We start from the raw sequence: 18,321 nt of genomic DNA on the forward strand, positions 1-18,321 counted from the left end.
AGCTCTTTGCCCACACTGAGCAAGCAGAGCAGAGGCCAGGAAACAGCCTGCACCTTGGAGTATCTAATTGCAGCTGAATCCCACTGGAGGTGCAATGCACAGTGCCCAAATAGTGCAGTGTGTGTTGTTTCAAGGGCAGTGCAATGGTTAGAAACAGAAGAGCAGTCGACTGTGTCCAGATTTTGAGGGTGAAGCCAAGTGCAGGTGCACAACTGGAGCATAAGGCTTTTAAAAATATATGACTCTCGTACAGAGGAGAGAACTGATGTAGAATAGTGTCATTCTGTTGAAGTCAGCAGAAGATGATTTTTCTCTCTGGAACCAGGGTGTTAGTTTACTAACATGTTATTTGGTCATCCTTTTTAGTAGGCTTTCATGCTCTAAAAATGATACAGTTTATGCTACCATACCTCTCTTCTTGAAGCCCACTATCCACAAAATCTTAACTTCCACCTAATCAGAAAAGCAGAATGCTACTAATTTGACTAGTGCACAATAGTAACATTAACTTCAGGAAAGCTCAAGCTTTGGGAAGCAAGAGAAGCTCTCCTTACTTCCACCTTTCCATCCAAAACTGTGCTTTCAGTTAGCCTGGAAACCACTTCTCATTTAAAAATATGTATATTTTAGATTCTTCTGCAAAGATACCCAAAGCTGGGCTGATGGGATTCTTCCCAGAGAATATTGCTAGGGAATTATTAAGAAAATGTCATAGACTGACACATTCCTGACTTAAAGTGTAAGATTATGATAATTTCTGAAGGTAAATTGTAAATACAGCTGATGGCAGAAATTCCGCACTATTTAATGGTACAGGTAGGGAAGCCATTTGACTACCCACTTGCAGTTGGACATAAAGCCTTTATGGGCAACAGTACATCTCTACTGTACAAAAGAAGAAGATTTCTCTGGATGGCTGTGTGCATGCATGCATCGCTGTAGAGTATGAAATATTTATATTTTCCTGTTGATATTTGTTTCGTTCTATTTAAGATCCTCTACAGTTTCCTCAAACTTACTGTAAAACTGAAGACCACACAGCAGAGGCTTGGCATTTTCAAAACAAGTGGAATTAATAATTTTAAAAGGAAGTTACATAACACTGCAATTTTAATGGTGATAAGGCTGTAAGAGGTTTCCATGGCAACACCATTGTCAGCAGCTGCCTTTCCCTGGCATCTGGGAATGTTTGGGGCTTATGAGGTGACTGCAAGTAATACTAGAAGATTAGAGTAGGGAAAAAAATGAGAGATAGGAATTTTGCATATGACTCAGCATTCTTTTATTGAAAAAGAAACATGCAACTGTTTCAGCTGAAACTTTAAGAAATTTTGGAGTGACAGTTGGGGTTGTGAAAGCAGGTAGCTGGAGCCTGAGTACTTGAGGTCTCCTAATTTCTGATTGCTAAAGCAGATGCTCCAATCTACCATGCCCCCTACATGTATTTGTGTAATTTCTCTTCAACCTTACAGCTCTTTAGAAAAATCTGACTTAGCTATGTTTGCAAAGCAGCCTCAACATTTATTAGCAAACTGGGTTTCCATAACAGGTCTTTGACTTGGTTTTGCTTAGCAGTGCATCTTTAGAAATAGACTGTGTCTGCAGAGAGTCAGACCTGAGCAGCAAAAAAAGCACTTCCAGCTGTTCTAAACAAAGCCTGAATTTTAGTGATTTTGACAGTTTTTTTTTATGCCAGGCACCAGCTGCATATACTGCTGAATATGGACCTAAAGAAAGGTGATTGGGCCAAAAAAAAATTATGTTTTGAAAAGCCCCTTTAGATGAGTTGCAGTGCACCATGAGTAGAAGTGTTTTACAGAGTTTACCTTGAAGCTCTGGTGAGTTGCAGGAGCAGCAGCAGGTCATGATAGAAACAGATTGAGTCATGGTGGGAACTGCAAAGTTGTTTAATAAACAATTCTTCAAAGCTGGTACTATTATGAAAATACTTGTAATAAAAGAAAATAAAATTATCCTTAGCTGTTGGGAGTGTGATGATGATGACATACTTGAAGGTTTTATTTGTGTAGCATGCAACTACTTCTATTTCAGATTATATGTGGCATATAAAAAGAATCTTCCTGCTTGCTATATACTACCCCATTTAGCCAGTCGTTTCATTCCATTCCATACCTGGCATGCTTCCATTAGCTTGATTAATACCTCTGCAGCCATTGCCTCAGCATGACCAAGGTGATGACCGTATTTCCTCTTCATACAGGAGAGTGTCGAGGTGGGGAATAAGGAGGCCACAGGAGTTGCTGAGAAAGAAAATGAGGTACATATGAATAGCCTCAAGAGTGTGGTTTTGCTTTAATGTCTTCAAGAGGATCCTGTCAAAAAAAAATTGATTTTTCATTTGCATGTCATCAACAGGCAGGCCAATATGATACAACTGCAACCTGTGGTATCTAGCCTAGCACCACACAGATATATCTGTATTCAGGGCATATATTCCAACAGATCACTTCTCATTCAATGCAGGATTTGCCTGTTGCAGCAGTATGGAGCCATGAATATTTCAGGGCAGCAAACAAAGCAGTTCCATGGCAGAAGGAGCTGTTTCTCCTGACATTAAGAAATACGCTGCATAGATTCCGAGTAGCTTTTACAGTTTCCAGAAGTTTTTTTGCCTAACCTTCCTGCAAACTTCTTTATAAAAAGTAAAAAACCCTTTGATTAATCATTTCTTTTTCCTACCACAATATGCCCTAAGGTAAAACAGGTACTCAAAAATAATCATGTTATGAGTTGGTTTGCTAAAACACAATCTGGCATCGTTAGATACAGTTAAAATCAAATTACAAAGCAAATGAAAAGCTCAATTACATACTTTAAGTTATGCATGTGTGGATTTAAATGATTGTATTTTGCTTATATTTCATCAGAGGTGATAAAAGTACTTACCCTGAATCTTTGTATGCTAAAGTGAACCTCTAATGTGTTCAAATGTGCACAGGAGGAATGGCTGCAGATTACACACAGGGACAGAAGTAAGGACTGAGAAAGAGATTATAACTTATAAGTCAGGATTTGTATCTCAAGGTCGTGGCAGCCTTCTGTTTTCGTTGTTATTTGTTTTGGTGCCACGGTGTATGAGAAGGTCATGAACTGGTCTGTGTTCACTGGTTTCAGAACATACTAAGTTCAGCTGTCCAAGCCTCGGTTTGTTATCCTGCTGTAAAATAGCATGAACTTTGCTAGAGTTGAGGCTGTATCTGTGGCTCTAGAGTATAGCAGTGTCACTGGGAAGTGAATTTGGGACTCACTGGTGCCATACTCCTCAGCAGCACTGCCACATCCCCGTAGAGAACAGTGGAATTGTATAGCAAGCCCAGGGTGGGAATGGTAGATCAAGCCCAACTTTGTGTTGACGCAGTGCAAGAGTGTTGCTCTTCTAGCGTTGGCTTGTCACTCCCAGCAAGTCTGGTCCAAGAAGAAACATGGAAGGCCTCACTGTTCTGTGAGCAGCAAGGCTAAGTCTTTGAAATCTTTTTCCTTTATTCTAATACTACTTGTTCTAATGAAGTTGAGGTCTCTTATCTGAGCGTGAATTTGACCCTGTGTTCTGTTTAAAATAGCTGTTCAAAACTGTATTAGTGTATGAAGAAGAGCTGGCATAAGAGCTCAAGCTGTTTGCTAAGCTGATATCTGACTGCCAGTGGAGGGTGGTCCCTTTGATACTCCAGCTTGCATACAAACTCTTCAGTACTACCCCAGAATCTTCCAAGACTTTGTAGTCGATGCATTCCCCAAAGCGTGATGCTTGGTTCCTCTTGACATTAGCTAGCTTAGCCGTGATTATAACCAACTGCCATAAAAATTACCCATTCCTGTTCAAAATGCAGCCTTGGGGCAAGAACTTCAGCCCTTGAAGACAAGCATAGCTCGGGGTGCTCCTCTGGCGAGACCCCAGTGGCAGGTTTGGTGCCCCTCCTTCTCCTCACCCTGGGCTTGTTCTTGCTGCTGCTGAATCTGTGGCATTGTACTCAGCAAGGTTAATGGGAGTACAACAGTGTGAATCAGCTGCATCCTGTCTAAAGAAGAATTCACAACTGTGCCATTAAATAGTCAAGTGGTTCTATCATAGCCCTCGTTATACTGGGCAATCTGTTCTTTGTCCCCTCTGTGGTAGGTATAATGGGACAGCTCTCCAAATTTCAACAATACCGTTAGAGATAGCTGATTTGGAACAATCTTAGAATGTCTAATGTTATTTATGACCTATATAAAAGAGATTTGTAGGACTGGTTTTCAGTATGAGGTAAGGTAATACACCTGTATCTGCAAGTATGTGGTTCAACGCAGCTGGGTATGAATTCAGTCTGCTCTTTTTTTTTCTTTTTCTCTGTACTAAATGTATTTGAGGCTGAATGTAAGGTTCATCCTGTGCTACCTCCCATGCGTTTTTGTAAAAGATGTTTTTAGTCTTCTAGCTTGCATTGATTTTACACTCTTAAGACACAAGGACAAATGATTATGCAGTTGTAAGCAGTGGTATGCATTTAGTGACTTACAGCTACAGGCTGTGAGAGCATTACTGCAGGGCATGTGCAAGCTGATTGGTGTAAATTAGTATTCTCCTCCTTCATGAAATAAAATGGGCTATACAAATCCAATAAATAGAAAGGGAGTTGTTGATCCTGATCACAACAGACAGCAAGATTGATTCCTGCAGCATGCTGTTAGAGATGCATAGTATAAAATCAGTCTGATGGGCACTCTATTCCCACTCTTTCCTACTAGCCTCTTCCAGGACTTTTACACTCATCATTTATTTGTATATCTTCTTGGATCAAGGCCCCTAAAATTGTTAATAACATAAGTGGCAGACCTACATGCCTTACAGGAGAAGTCACCATCTGCCCATGCCTTTTGATGTTACTTCTTTTTACAATAGAGCATCCTTCATCAGCATAATTTTCAATTTAAATTAAAGTCCCCCAGTAATTTCTGCAAATCCATATAGTGTTTTCTGCCTTCAAGGACTCCAGGAGAATTTCTTTATCATGTCAAATAATAGCAGTGAATAGGAGTAGGGCTGAATATTAAATGTTGCTTAACAAACAATGCCAGAAGAGTGCCCATGAACAGTGGCTGAGTTCAGGTAGCAGAGTTAGCCTCATCCATGGGGGAGAGATCAAACTGAGGAAACAAAGGGCATCAGGCTGTTAACTGGAGATCAAAGAGATCAAGCTATCTGTGGCTTGACACTGGTACCTCTAAAACAGTTTTCCTTCAGTGTTTTTCCTGGAACTATCTCCTGTAAGTTAAAAATTCCATCTAGAAATTAATAGATTAAAAGAACGAGTTTTTCATTAACTTCATTAACCCTTTGAACCTTAAGACTAATCCATTTTAAGTGTATACCGAATATGCTACCATAAGCAGTACATAGCAGTATAAATGTTAGGGTGATTACCGTAAATTACGGTAACAGTTTCTGCTGGATGAAGGATTCAACATTGATCTAGTAGTAGGCAGGTATTTTTCTATCCATCTTTCAAGAACTGGAAGAAATCATGCATGAACTTTTCAGTGTGGACTGATCAGAAATGGTTCAGTCATATCCAGAATGAATGGGTATCTTTTTATACTGATATAACTCTAGATCTTTGCAGTTATATTTTTCCTGATCTTTATTTAGCTGTAGAATATATTTACTTTTCCTGACATAGCCTGGTTTATAAGTCTCTCTGTTAGAAAGAACTGTGTAATTAGGATTACAAGTTTTTTTAAGTCAGCACAGGTCCAGAGGGAGCTAACTAGCTGCAGAAGGCTTGGAGCCTCTTGCCAAGAACAGATTCCATTAGCAGGGTCCTGTGGACCTCTTGAACAGCTTGTAAGCTCCTCCTCCTCAGCAGAAACCAGTGGTAAATTTCTTCCACAATAAAGCTGGATGACAAGAAAAGCTGAAAACACTACAGCCTTGGCAAACAGTTACTCCACTAGTAACTAGTCCACCTGAGGACTCTTTCAAGTGTAGTCTAGTGAGGTTTCATACATCTCTTTCTCCTGCCTGTTACTCAGCCTCTCTGCACAAGCTTGCCCCCAGCGCTGCTCTCCTTCATAAATCAGGAGGAACACCAGTGAATTCAGGACCACAGGTCAGCATCACCCAGGGAGGTCACAGAGCAGAGGCTGCTCCATGGTCTCTCCAGCAAACATTTAACTCATATCCTGAAAAGTCCCTCCCTCCTGTTGTTTTTAGGTGGCACCTGTTGATGAGGGGGCTGCAGCGTCAGAGGACAGTCTGGCCGTGGCAGCAGGAGCTGGTGATGGCACTGCTGCCACTCAGCAGGAGAATGTTGCTGAAGGTGACAAAGCTCAGGGAGAAGAAAAGGAATCTGATGTGTCTCAGGTAACTCAGTGCATGGAAGAAAGCGTCAGGGAAACTGGGACAGATTCAGCAGTCTTAGAGGGGCAAGGCTACTGAATGTCTGTGCCCCCAGGTCTGATCAGAGACAAGGCTGATGTTCTCCTGAGATAGCCCTGGGAGGGGCCCACACAGGGTATCCCTTCTTCTGAGTCCTTAATTTGTGTTGTACCTGCCTTTGTGCCCCTGTGTTTCCTTGGGCTTGTGGAGATGGGACTTGATGAGCTGATGGCTCCTGTGCTGGGCCCCAGAGCTGTATGGACAGTGTATTCTCTTTGAACTCCCCCTGCTGCTGTTGTCTCTCTGTGCCCCTCTGTGGAGATGGGAGTTATCACGTAACAGGGCTTTCATGAGAAACAGAAAAAGGATTGGATTTTTCTTGTGTCCTGGCACCACGTCCCATTAACAGCATTGTTTTGTTTTATGTAAATCCTGGTGGTCAAGCCATCTATCTGTATCTGGCCTGCCACCTTTTGTTCTGCAGTCTCTGAGGAGCTGGTGAACATGTACTAGAGCAGACCCTGCAGCTGGGCACCAGCTGTCACCTGCTGTCACTGCATGTTGTATTTCTTCTGGGCTCCAGAATAACATAGTCTGGCAGGGAATCAGTGAACGTGTTTTTTTTCAGGTTGGATGCTCCACCAACTTTTATTAAATGCTTTTTATACTAGGTTTCGTTAGTGGTGAGATGCTGCCTACTTAGCCTCTGTGCTTTCTCTGCTCCCACTTACATGTCTGTAAATTAGGAGAAATACCCTCAATCAAAGAAAGAGGTCGTGTTTCCTCTTTTCATCACCTTCATATCACTATTGTCATGCTGACTTGAATTTCTAGAGAAATACAGGACAGTGACTACTGCAAATAGTGCCTTTACCCAAACCTGCCCAAAATTAAGAGCACAGTGGAGGAGAAAGGTCTGCTAATTTCCATGCGCACTGAAAATGAAATCCAAACTACCTGCAGGGCATTTTTATTATTTATTGCAATAAATTTTGATAATAGAAAGTAGACTTAGGAGAACTAAGGGGAACAGTGAAAACTGGGAAGGGATTACTCCTTTACATTCTTGCACAAAGACTGTTTTCTGTCTTAAGAATCCACTGTGGATAAAAAAGAAATCACCGATATATGCCCCATGCAATAAACCAGCAATAGTGTTTTCCTGCTTGAAATAGGTACTAAATAGTCTTGCATTTCTGAGGGTGGGGGGCGGGTCATTTGTTTGTTTGTTTCTCCCCAGGAAAAGGTCAGCAGCATCCCTTCAGTAGTAATAGAGCCGGCATCAAACAACGAGGGGGAGGGAGAAGAACACGAAGTCATCGTGAATGAGTCCAAAGATGCCACAGCAGAGATGGGCACTCAGGGCACTGACACTTCTCCCAGTGAAATTTCCCAAGTTGGAAGCGATCAGAAACCTGCTGAAGAAATCCAGTCTGTACCTTCTGAAGATCAGCCTGTTCCAGAAGATGCAGGTTCTGCGATGCCACCTGGCTTCCTCTATAAGGTCTGCTTCTTCATTCTTCTTTTAGATATCCCTTCAGATCTAGCTTCTGTGGATTTGTCTGTCTGCACAGGAAGTGTGATGACTTCTTGAGGTCAAAGGATACTTAATTTATCAACCAGACACGTGCACGCACACATACACACAAACAAAACTCTGATATGGTGGCGTTGCTTCATAAATGAAGTCTGAGAAGACACATTTTCTGTATACTGTTGTTGCTGTGCATATTCTTATGTATCTGTAAGACCCACAAAGTACAAGAAACCTTTAACCTCACCAAACAACTACTGTAAATGATTATATTGAAAAAATTACTCTGCCACAGAGTTAGTCCGGAATATTGTTGGTATATGCTAATGATATATTTGATATGCTAACAATATATTTAATCTCTAAGGTCCCTTCCAAACTCAAACCATTCTAGGAATCTGTAAACATTTAAAAAATGACATTTTTCTGGCCTGAAAATCTATAATGGAAGGACTGTTCTATTGAAACCCATGGGACTTACAGTTCATGGTAATGAAGCCAAAATGTCATTCTGTAACTTCAGTAATATTATAAACTGTTAGGGTAATCAAATAGAAAAGTTTAATGAGGCATTAGAGAAATTCTTTCCTTGGCTGGCAAGACCCCCAGGGTTTCCTGGTTCACAAGGTTCTTTGATAATTCTTCTCACTTCAGAATCACTGAGCAGCAGAAAAGCTCCTTGAGGATGGATGAACTTTACCTACTTCCTATTATAATTTGCATAGTTCAGACTAATTAGTCCCATAGCGCTCCATAAGTATGCCATTCTTCTTGGTCTATTCTCATTGCTCAAACGTTTTTTTTGAGAATAATGTTGAGGTGAACATTATGGTGTAACTGTGACTCAGACAGTCTGACATAGTTCATCTTTTGTTTTTCATCACAGTTTCTTGGGTCAGATGTAAATAAGGAGAAGCAGAATATGTGCTTGCCATCTGGTTCGCAGTGCCACTTTCTTTCATTTCACATGGAACTGTCTGTGCTTTGAAAAAATGAGAGTAGCTCTCTCTCAAGGAGAGATAGCATTTACTTAAAATGGTCTGTTCACAATAACGTGCTGATCATTCCGATGTTTTAATAGTCACCCCTTTGAAAGGCAGCTATTTTTGGCATACCCACGTGCCAGTGTGTGTGAGCTCCTTCCAGGGCAAGCATTAAGTAGGATTCCCATTACTCGCCTTTTTGATGACCTGTGCTGTACAACTGACTCAAATTTCCGTAGATGTTTACAAGAAGTACAAAATCAGTGGCCACAACAAGACAGTGAAGGCATCTGAAGTCTTTAGTTCCTGGGAGTCTTTCTCAATTTTATTTGCAAAATCCTGCCAAAATCTCTCTCTCAGACATCGTAATAATAGCGGGGAATTAAAGGAAGTTCCTTACACAGGAAGAATGATGGTGGCGAGTCTAGAAGATGGCCACAAAGGTGATGAGAGGCCTGGAGCACCTGCCCCACAAAGACAGGCTAAGAGAGTTGGGGCTGTTCAGCCTGGAGAAGAGGAGCTTGTGTGGAGATCTCATAGCAACCTTCCAGGACCTGAAGGTGGCCTGCAGGGAAGATGGAGAGGGACTCCTTGTCAGGAACTGTAGTGATAGGATGAGGAGTAATGTGTACAGACTGAAAGAGGGGAAACTTAGGTTGGATATTAGGAAGAAATTTTTTACTGAGAGGGTGGTGAGACACTGGAACCGAGGGGATCATGGGTGCTCCAAGCCTGGCAGTGTTCAAGGCTAGGTTGGATAAGGCCTTGAGCAACCTGGTCTAGTGGGAGGTGGTTGAGACTAGAGGGTCAGTAAGGTCCCTTCCAACCACTTAACATTCTATGATAATTTGAATGTACCTGTCTGTAGCCATATGTTTGCATAAAGGTGGCTTCTTTTTTTTTTTTTTCCAGTCAAGATTTAACAGGTAATTTTGTTGAGAAAATATATCTCCCTTTCGATCACATCTATACGTTTGGTGTTATTTTCTTCAGGTTGAAGTTCTACATGATTTCGAGGCAGCTAACAGCGATGAGCTCAATTTAAAACGAGGAGATATTGTACTAGTAATTCCTTCTGAGACCACAGCTGATCAGGTAAAAACATGTGGTTCTTGCTTTTGCTGACGTTTCTCCTTGTCTCGACTTTTTTTTTTCCTCACGGATTGTAGATAATGAGATTGCATGTTCAAAATGTCATTACTGTAAGAAAACATGAAGATTTTAATTTTGGCTTTTTATTTGGTTTCATCTGAGACTAAATGACACAGTTGACTGTGAAGTGCCGGTTGAAGTCACAGTTGAAATCCCAGATGTATGCCATTAGCAGGATCTGACTTCAGCGTATTTTCTAGGGTTTTTTATTGCTACGTGGTAATGCACAGGATGATGTACAAACTGTGCTTAATGTTGTTCTATAAGATTTTGTCCTAACATTGCAGTAGAACTGATTACGTGCTCCCTAGACGTTCAGAGTTTTTATGTGTGGACTTGGAGAAATAATACAAATCCACCCACTGAGAACACACACAGATTGTGTGCTGTCCTATAGCCTAAAGTTATGGAGGTGCTGCTATGTATGCTGCTTGCCTCTGATAAAGATAACTTTGCCCTCTGGAAGCCTGAACCAGAATTAAACACTTTGATTTCATTTAGGACATCTAATTTTGTTTTAACAGTGCATTTCAGGTGAATTTTTATACAGCTGTATTCCATATGTTAAACTGAATTCCAGTGAAGTGTATTGAGAAATACACTTTAAAAGTGCTTTAAAAGAGAAGGCTGTACTGCACACTATTAGCACCAGCAACCCCATGGGCATCAGTTGATGCCTGTGGTGTTGGTGAAAATTCTTCCATTGATTTGGGGTTTGAGAGGTGGAGGACCGATTCTGCCTAGTCAGGTAGCTAAGAGCACTTCACTGAATGAAGAATATTTCTTAAAATAGGCCTAAATATTAATGCCTTAAGCACATATGAGTGCTGGGAACTGTGTTTGAAGTTGTTTTGCAGATTGATGCTGCCCAAAGGTAGGTCATAATCAATGTTCATAATCTCAGATGAGCATTCTTTTAATTCAAGAGACAGCTAATTGGGGGTTTTTGTGGGGGGATGGTTCTTATTTCAGAACAAAATATTTTTATTTCAGCAGGCACTTAGCTCTTTCTATAGGGTAGTCTATTATCCTTACTCAAATTATGCTATGTCTTACCTCATCAATTTACTTGATTTCATTATCAGTGTTTGCAGAACAGGACACTGCTCTTAGTATAGCAAAATATGCTCTCTGTCTTCAGATTGTTTATTCTAGGATATTAGGTGTTAAATGTGCTTTATCTTCACTTGATGAGTCTGTGAAGTATATTCTTCTTCTTCTGGTGTGCATTAGATTTCCATTAGAATTAACTGAAGTAAATAGTGTGCAGTGATGGAGGAAATAAACCTGTATGTGTTCGTGTTTCTGAAACCATTCTGTTCATATCTTTATTACTCAGTATGTCTTTCCCCATCATGTTTAACATCACCATAAAACCTAATATTTTTGTCTTTTGCCAGGTACTTTGTTGATTTATATAGAGGGGGTTTATCTTTGTTATTCTTTTTTAGTCTTTATTTTCCTTCAAAATTGCCCTGTCTAAAGCTGTGATTCCAATACAGCTGGTAACATCAGCCTGCGTTCTCCATTTAAAGCAAGCCAGTCCATCCAGTGGCTTTTCCCACTAGTCTTTAGTTGAAGTTATTATCCAGTAAAACTGTGTATTCCTTCATACAATCTGTGCTGCCTGCTCTAGAAGGCTGCAATTCCTCTACCTCTGATATTTCATGTGCTTCAGAAAAACATCCCCAGTTAATTGTATCCAGCCAGTGCCACCTAATAAGCTGGATGTGCTTATCTGGGGGCAGACAGCCAGGATGCTGCAGCACGTGCAGCCACCAAGCAGTAATGACTCGATGGTGTATGTGATGATCTGTTCAAGCTACTCTGTGGCCAGCTGTACAGTTTGTGCAATAATAGTATGGCTGCATTAGAAGTTCTGTTTGTCATGGCTTTGCTCTGCCTCCTGTTCTTGAAAGGAAAAAGGTACAGAGTTACTGAGTTAGTAAGATGAGAGTAGGTTGATCATTTTTAAAAATACTAGAATGATTTTATTCCAGGTAGAATTTATCACACTTAAGAGGACCCAGTACTTTCCAATAAGAAATCTCACTTTTGGTTGGTTGAACTGCTGGTGATTTGATCACAATTTTGCTTGTCAATTTCTAGTTTGGGTTCCCAGGAGTTTTTGGAAAAATTATTACATATTTTCTAGAGATGGTAACTCCAGAGATTGCAAGAGCTGTTATTTCTTCTGACTGCTAATATATGAGTGAGAGAAAAATAAATCTCGGAGGAAAAAATTAAGATTCAAAACTATTTTTCCACCATCTATGATAGGGAGTTCAGCTAGGAGTTAGATGGGGCTAGAGGCCATACCATGTGCTAACAATCATAAGCACCAAATCTTTTAGCCATGTAACTCTGAAACATCTTCAAGTCTGAAGCTCATGGTGAGGAATGGGGTAGACAGGAAATTTAAGAGAGTCTGTCTTTTTCTTCGCAGGAGGCTGGCTGGTTGACTGGCATTAAGGAATCTGAGTGGCTTCAGTACAGAGATGCAAATAGTTATAAAGGACTTTTCCCAGAGAACTTCACACGCCATCTGGAATAATTCTCCCAGGCAGATGAACGTGATATGAAGCTCAGTCAGTAGGTTTTTAACCTCTTTGAAACACAGGAGCCCATCTTTTGGTAGTTTAAGCTGTTAATGGTTTACAGACTGGTGTCAGACAAAGCTTGTTGGAACATATCGAAATGAGCATGAATGCAAACAGTTAAGCTAGCAATTTCTGAAGCAGTACATGGGAAAAAAAATCAAATAAAAAAGAAACGTCCTTATTTGTTTGTAAGTATGTGGCGACAGGTTTGTTTGTGCTTTGTCAGAGCTATGGTGATCCTGTATTTGGTCCTTTCCCATGAAATCTGAAATTAGCTTCCTGAATACCAAAACCTCAACTTCTCTGCACTAAGTGTATTGTATTGAGTTGCACTGCAGAAATTTAATTAATTATCCTGTAGTTATGAGGTCAAACTATTATAAGTTTCATGTGTTTAAAAAAAATAATTAACTACTGCAACATTTTTCAATGTTATTTTTGGACATGCGTAATATATATACACAAGAACTGGTATGTGTATATATAAGTGCATATGGCTATATATGCATTTTCACAACTTCATGGTAGTTCTTTGGCTGTGTAGTATCATCCAGTACATGCATTGCTCTTTCACTGTCTGGCATAACAGGAAGAGGTTTTGTTTCAAAGCAAAACTAGCTGCTCCATTGCCAAAACATATTACAGTATCTGTGTTTGTAATGTGAAATTTTCATTCTTAGATAATGAATGACATCATGTTCAAAGCTGCTAACCTTTGAGAAGGCATGGCTCAGTCTCCTCTTTCACTGCAGTAGTTACAATGAGATAAATCTGGAGGAGGAGCTCTTATGATGCTAATCTATACTTTTTTATTTAATTGGCTGAATAGGTTTTAAAAAAAAAAGAAACAGAACTAATCTCTGAGAAGAAATAAACACAATATATTTTCACTATATGTATTTATGCAGCTTACCTTTTAAAGTAAGATATATAATGTATCCTGTATCAAAAAGTCATCTGTAACTTATGTTTTCCAGTGCTGTGTCATTAAAAATAAACCTTTGGTCTCAAGAAGCTGTTGCATGTGTGGTGCTTTCGGAGTTTTTTAGCACTGAAGTCCATATTGTTTACACATTGTATTATATCATCTGGTCTTAATTTAATACAGCATAGCAGCTGCACCATCTAAATTCTTACTCTCAACCCTAGCTGTGGCCAGAATTCCAAAAGGTCTGGCCCCCAGATCAGCTGCTTCTCCTGCTGTTCCAGACTCTGACCACAAGCTGATATCTGTCTGTCCCCTAAGGAAGGGAGCTTGGCTGTGCTTGGCCATCACTCAGCTGAAGATCTCTACCTCTTCGTAATTTTTCACTTGTCCACTTATTTTCTGTGGAAAGTAAGTTCGCCATGAATCTGGAATCTGCTCTGTTGTGTTTGCTGGGGAATGGAAGCTGCAAATGTTCAGAAACTTCTATATTCTTCTAGGAATTTAGTTATTTTTCATTATATTTTCATTGGGTGCTTGGTTTGTGTGCAAACAATATCTGTTTCCACTCCAACTCCATCTGTTAGATTTCACTTGAAGGAATGAGGGGTTGTGTCTCTCCAAGAGGAGCAAGTTGATTTTTCTCTATTTTTCAGGATACAATAGCTTTCAGAAGCAAGTCTAATGATAGCTCGTGGAAGGTGTTTTGTGAAAAAGCCGAATGGCTCAACTGATAGCTGGGATTTTGGCACTGAAATGTCACAGTGAGTCTAAAGAGATTACAGGAAAGCTCTCTGATTTTCTGTTCATTCCTTCAACAGGTTTGATCTAGGGCCAAGAATCTCTCCAGAGACACAACAGGTTTGGCTATCACGTTACAATTCCAGACTCCAGTGCACCATTTTGAGGTGGTTATAATAACCTGTTTCACCTGGTTTACAGTGATTGTCTGATGACCTCCAGGCCATTTTTCTGCTTAACTGCATCTCAACACTTGCATTTCAGTAATAGGTGCTCTTCAGATCAATGCAGGAGACCAGCACTGGGCAGTGGAACCTCAGTTTCCCTGTGAACACCATGTCACCACATCTTCAAAAGGGACCTACAGTCAGCTGAGACCATCATGTGTGACAGTCCTAACCCTAAGGACACTATGATCAACCCAAAGCACTCCTTTAACCAGTGTCAGTGGCGTGCAGTTAACATTATTATGTTTTAGAAGTATCCATGTCAAAGACGACACCCTCGGCCTTGATTCTTCTGATGTCCTTGGTACACCACAATGTGCCAAATCCACAGAAGTGTTTGCAGCACACTTGAGATTTTACCTAGACAGGAAAGGTCTCTGGCCTACAGCAAAGACCTTTCGTGGTTTCTTCTGCTGTGCTTTTCAGAAATACCTCTTGACTCTTCATTTTTTATTTCCATCTCTGTATAAAGAAAAACATACATTCAGAAGCTATGAAATGTCCACATCTCACTGCAAGGACTGTCATTATTTGTTGACAACAGGATGTACTGATAATGTCCCAAAAGCCAAGCTATTGCCCATGATGTCTGTGTCATTTAAGTGCTGCAGGTGGCTGTGTGTATGGCATACCATTCTGACATCAGTGTGTGTTTTCACATCTCACACATGCGCCCCAGAGCCACAAAGCAAGTGGCTGGCAGAAAGGATGAGGAAGATTATTAATGTTGTATCTTTAAAATTCTTTACAGAATTCCATATACTAAGATGATAGAAGTCAAAGAAAGGACATTGATAAGTTAGCCATGAATGTTAATTTTCCTAATTTTCCCTTCTAGCAGAAGGAGCTCATGAATAGAAATGTATTTCTCGTTTTGGATTAGCGACTTTTTCTTATATAAATTCTTTTTCTTACTCTAATTTTGTTAGACAATTAGACTTCTCTCTCAGATGAACACAGTAAGTGTATTTCTCTACGATCTGTATAACTTTATTCTATGACAAGCAAGGGAAATACTTTGCAATATGTTCTGCTGTTACATACCAGTGATACCCTTTCCCCCTGAAATTATATTAGCCCAGAATTAATTCTCCCTTTTCTTGGATTTTTTGGATTAATACACCATATTGGACTTTGCAAATTACTGAATTTTGTGCTCTTGGAGTGATTGTGAAACAATAGTCCATTGTATCTTTTTGTTTCTCCAAAGATTTATTTATGCCTAAGAGAGCACACAGTACTAACCTTGTAGAGCAGGTGTAATTTCTAATTCTACATAAAATAAACCCTTGAAAGATTTAGGGATCTAATCTCCTGATCCTGCAGACTGATTATGCATGGTGTGGCCTTGAAAGAAAGACAAAATAACTCAAGCTGGAGGAACATCTCATGTGAGTAAACAAATAAATTGTGTATTTGCAGCTCATCTATCTGGTTTACAACCTTGCATCAGTAATGAAAAATGCATAAGCTGAACAATACTTCTGTCCCTTCTCACCTCCTCCTCCACCTCCTCCTCTCCTCCCCACCTCACTCCATCTCATCTGCTAGGTGCAATTGTCCCTGCCACAAGGAGAGGAAGGGAAGACTGGGGAGTACAGTCCTACTCAGATGGCATTTGATTCCAGGATTCTCTGATTGAAATAAATCAAAGTCTCATTAAGGTCACACTTAATGAAAATTACTTAGTGTCTTGCTGCCTCAAGACAAAAAGCATCAAAAGAAAGCCACTGTGATGGGTAGGTTGGATGGATGGTGTTGGGAAAGAGCAGCTGCTTGCTGTAGGACCCTGTAGAAGGCTGTCCCCTCTTGCACACCCGTGTGCAGGCAGAGCATCAGCAAGTACTGCAGCTGTAGCTCAAAAACACCAGTTTGCGGCTTGAAGTACAAAATCAGATTTTGATGTTAGTTTTTCAAACAGATTTTAAAAGATCTGTATTTTTGTACTTAGAAAGCTAAGGCACTAAGATGACAGTTGATGAAACACCACCTGATAAGCCAATCCTCGAGTGCAGAGAGTAGTTCAATTAATTAAGCAAGGTCACATTTGTGAAAGCAGTGCAAAAGAGCACTGCAGCTGGCTCTATAGAGTGTCTCTATGTTTTCCTAGACAAACTGCTTATAGTACAAGGTATAATAGGACCAAGAACATCAGAGCACCAGAAAGGTAAGTTGTTATATACTTAAATTATTACATTTCCAAGGTACACAGAATCATAGAATCAGCCGGGTTGGAAAGGACCTCTGCGATCATGAAGTCCAACCCCTGATCCACTGCCACCACAGTTACTAAACCATGGCACTAAGGGCTACATGCTACAATGGAGAAAGGGAATGTACTCCAAATTTCCTATACTTTGTTTAATTCAGGTAATTATTCATAGGAGCCAAATTCTCTATATTAAAGTATTTAAATTTAAACACTTTGAGTTGCAGTGGAAGAAAGAATCTAGCTGTGTGTCAGTGAATGAAAAAAAAAAAATGTAATCATGAGAATAAGCTTTAGGGGTTAACACACAATTGCCAAATAACAAAGTCATGCCAAATTCTCTGAGTGGCTAAAATCTGACAGACTCCATACCTGGCTTGGTGCTGTGGCTTCCAAGGTGTCTTAGAGACACACATGAAAGTGGAAAATGTCCACAGTCTTTGGTAGAGATTCAGAACCCTGCATTTTAAACTTATGTTTTACAGGAGAGGTGGTGGAAATGCTGAGGATCTTGGTGTATCTGCCAGCCCAAGAAAGAATATCACACTACTGTCCATCTAAAAACAACTCAGGAAAATTAACATGATCCTTGTTCAACTGTTTTCCTTAAAAATTTCGGAGCACTGTAGGAATTCTTAGCGTCCATCCATGCCTATGGAAGCCATACAGGTCACATGGCTGCTCACTAAGAGCTTCTGAGGGTTTTACTTCTTTATACCCAGCAGAGGGTGGTAAATGCCAGAATTTGCCTTTGCCAAATTAACTGTCATTTGGATCCATCTTCAGCTGTGAGTTTGTTTCACTAATATCTCTCATTATCTGAAGTTGTCTCATACCTGCAGACACACAGAGAAAATTCGGTGCAAGAACAAAAAAAAAAAAAAAAACACAATTTGAAACTGGCTACTTTGACCTGCAGGCAAACAAAGACAGAAAACTATATTGTCAAGCTGCACTGTAAATCATTACATCAACATATCCTTACATCTCATACGTGTTAAAACTCATGCTGTATACCAAACAAGGTAAATTTGCACCAAATGGTAAGTTATTCAGCTCATTCAATTCAAAGGGACAGTGTTGGTTTGAGGAAAAACTAATTTTATATGCTACTTCAGCTTGAAATAATTTTATAGTCTACCTGTGGTTAAGTAAATAGCTAAATTATTAACTGTGGGAAAATATTTGAAAACAGCAAATAAAAAAATTATCCTTTTTACAGATTTCAAACTACCTAATAAAGAAAGGAAGGGGAATGAGTGAAGTTTAATCCAATTAGGTTCACATCATGAATGAGCAGATGAAAACAACTATTTTTTTGCTGCGACAGCTAAAGAATGCCAAGCACTTTGTGAGATTAACAAAAAAAGGGGTCCTTATCTGAATATTATTTACAACTAACAGTGATGAGAAACAGAGAAATCAGTGCTTCTGGAGTTGCTGAGGGCTGTGTGGATTCAGGCTTTCTGAATAAAGCATTCAGTACTTTATTGCATATTAGTTTGTGAAGCAAATATTTAAAGAAAAAAATCATTCTTTGCATCAGAGGGTGGATATTTTTCAGATGCTGAATT

The 18,321-nt window shown here is 39.9% G+C and overlaps 1 protein-coding gene across 1 annotated transcript in view; it reads left to right on the forward strand.

Annotated features, from left to right (window-relative positions):
* LOC114066141 (amphiphysin) overlaps positions 1–13,659 on the forward strand; it is a 93,341-nt gene extending 79,682 nt beyond the window's left edge. The window contains exons 18-22 of the mRNA XM_027900597.1: positions 2,222–2,278; positions 6,212–6,361; positions 7,617–7,880; positions 9,887–9,988; positions 12,492–13,659. Coding sequence (XP_027756398.1) covers positions 2,222–2,278; positions 6,212–6,361; positions 7,617–7,880; positions 9,887–9,988; positions 12,492–12,599 — 681 coding nt within the window. The 3' untranslated portion in view covers positions 12,600–13,659. The remainder of the gene's footprint in view (positions 1–2,221; positions 2,279–6,211; positions 6,362–7,616; positions 7,881–9,886; positions 9,989–12,491) is intronic.
* Positions 13,660–18,321: the final 4,662 nt, after the last annotated feature.

Source organism: Empidonax traillii, unplaced genomic scaffold, assembly GCF_003031625.1.
Source record: "Empidonax traillii isolate 1590-97213 ecotype Southwest subspecies unplaced genomic scaffold, ASM303162v1 scaffold741:size898883, whole genome shotgun sequence".
In the NCBI taxonomy this organism is placed as follows: domain Eukaryota; kingdom Metazoa; phylum Chordata; class Aves; order Passeriformes; family Tyrannidae; genus Empidonax; species Empidonax traillii.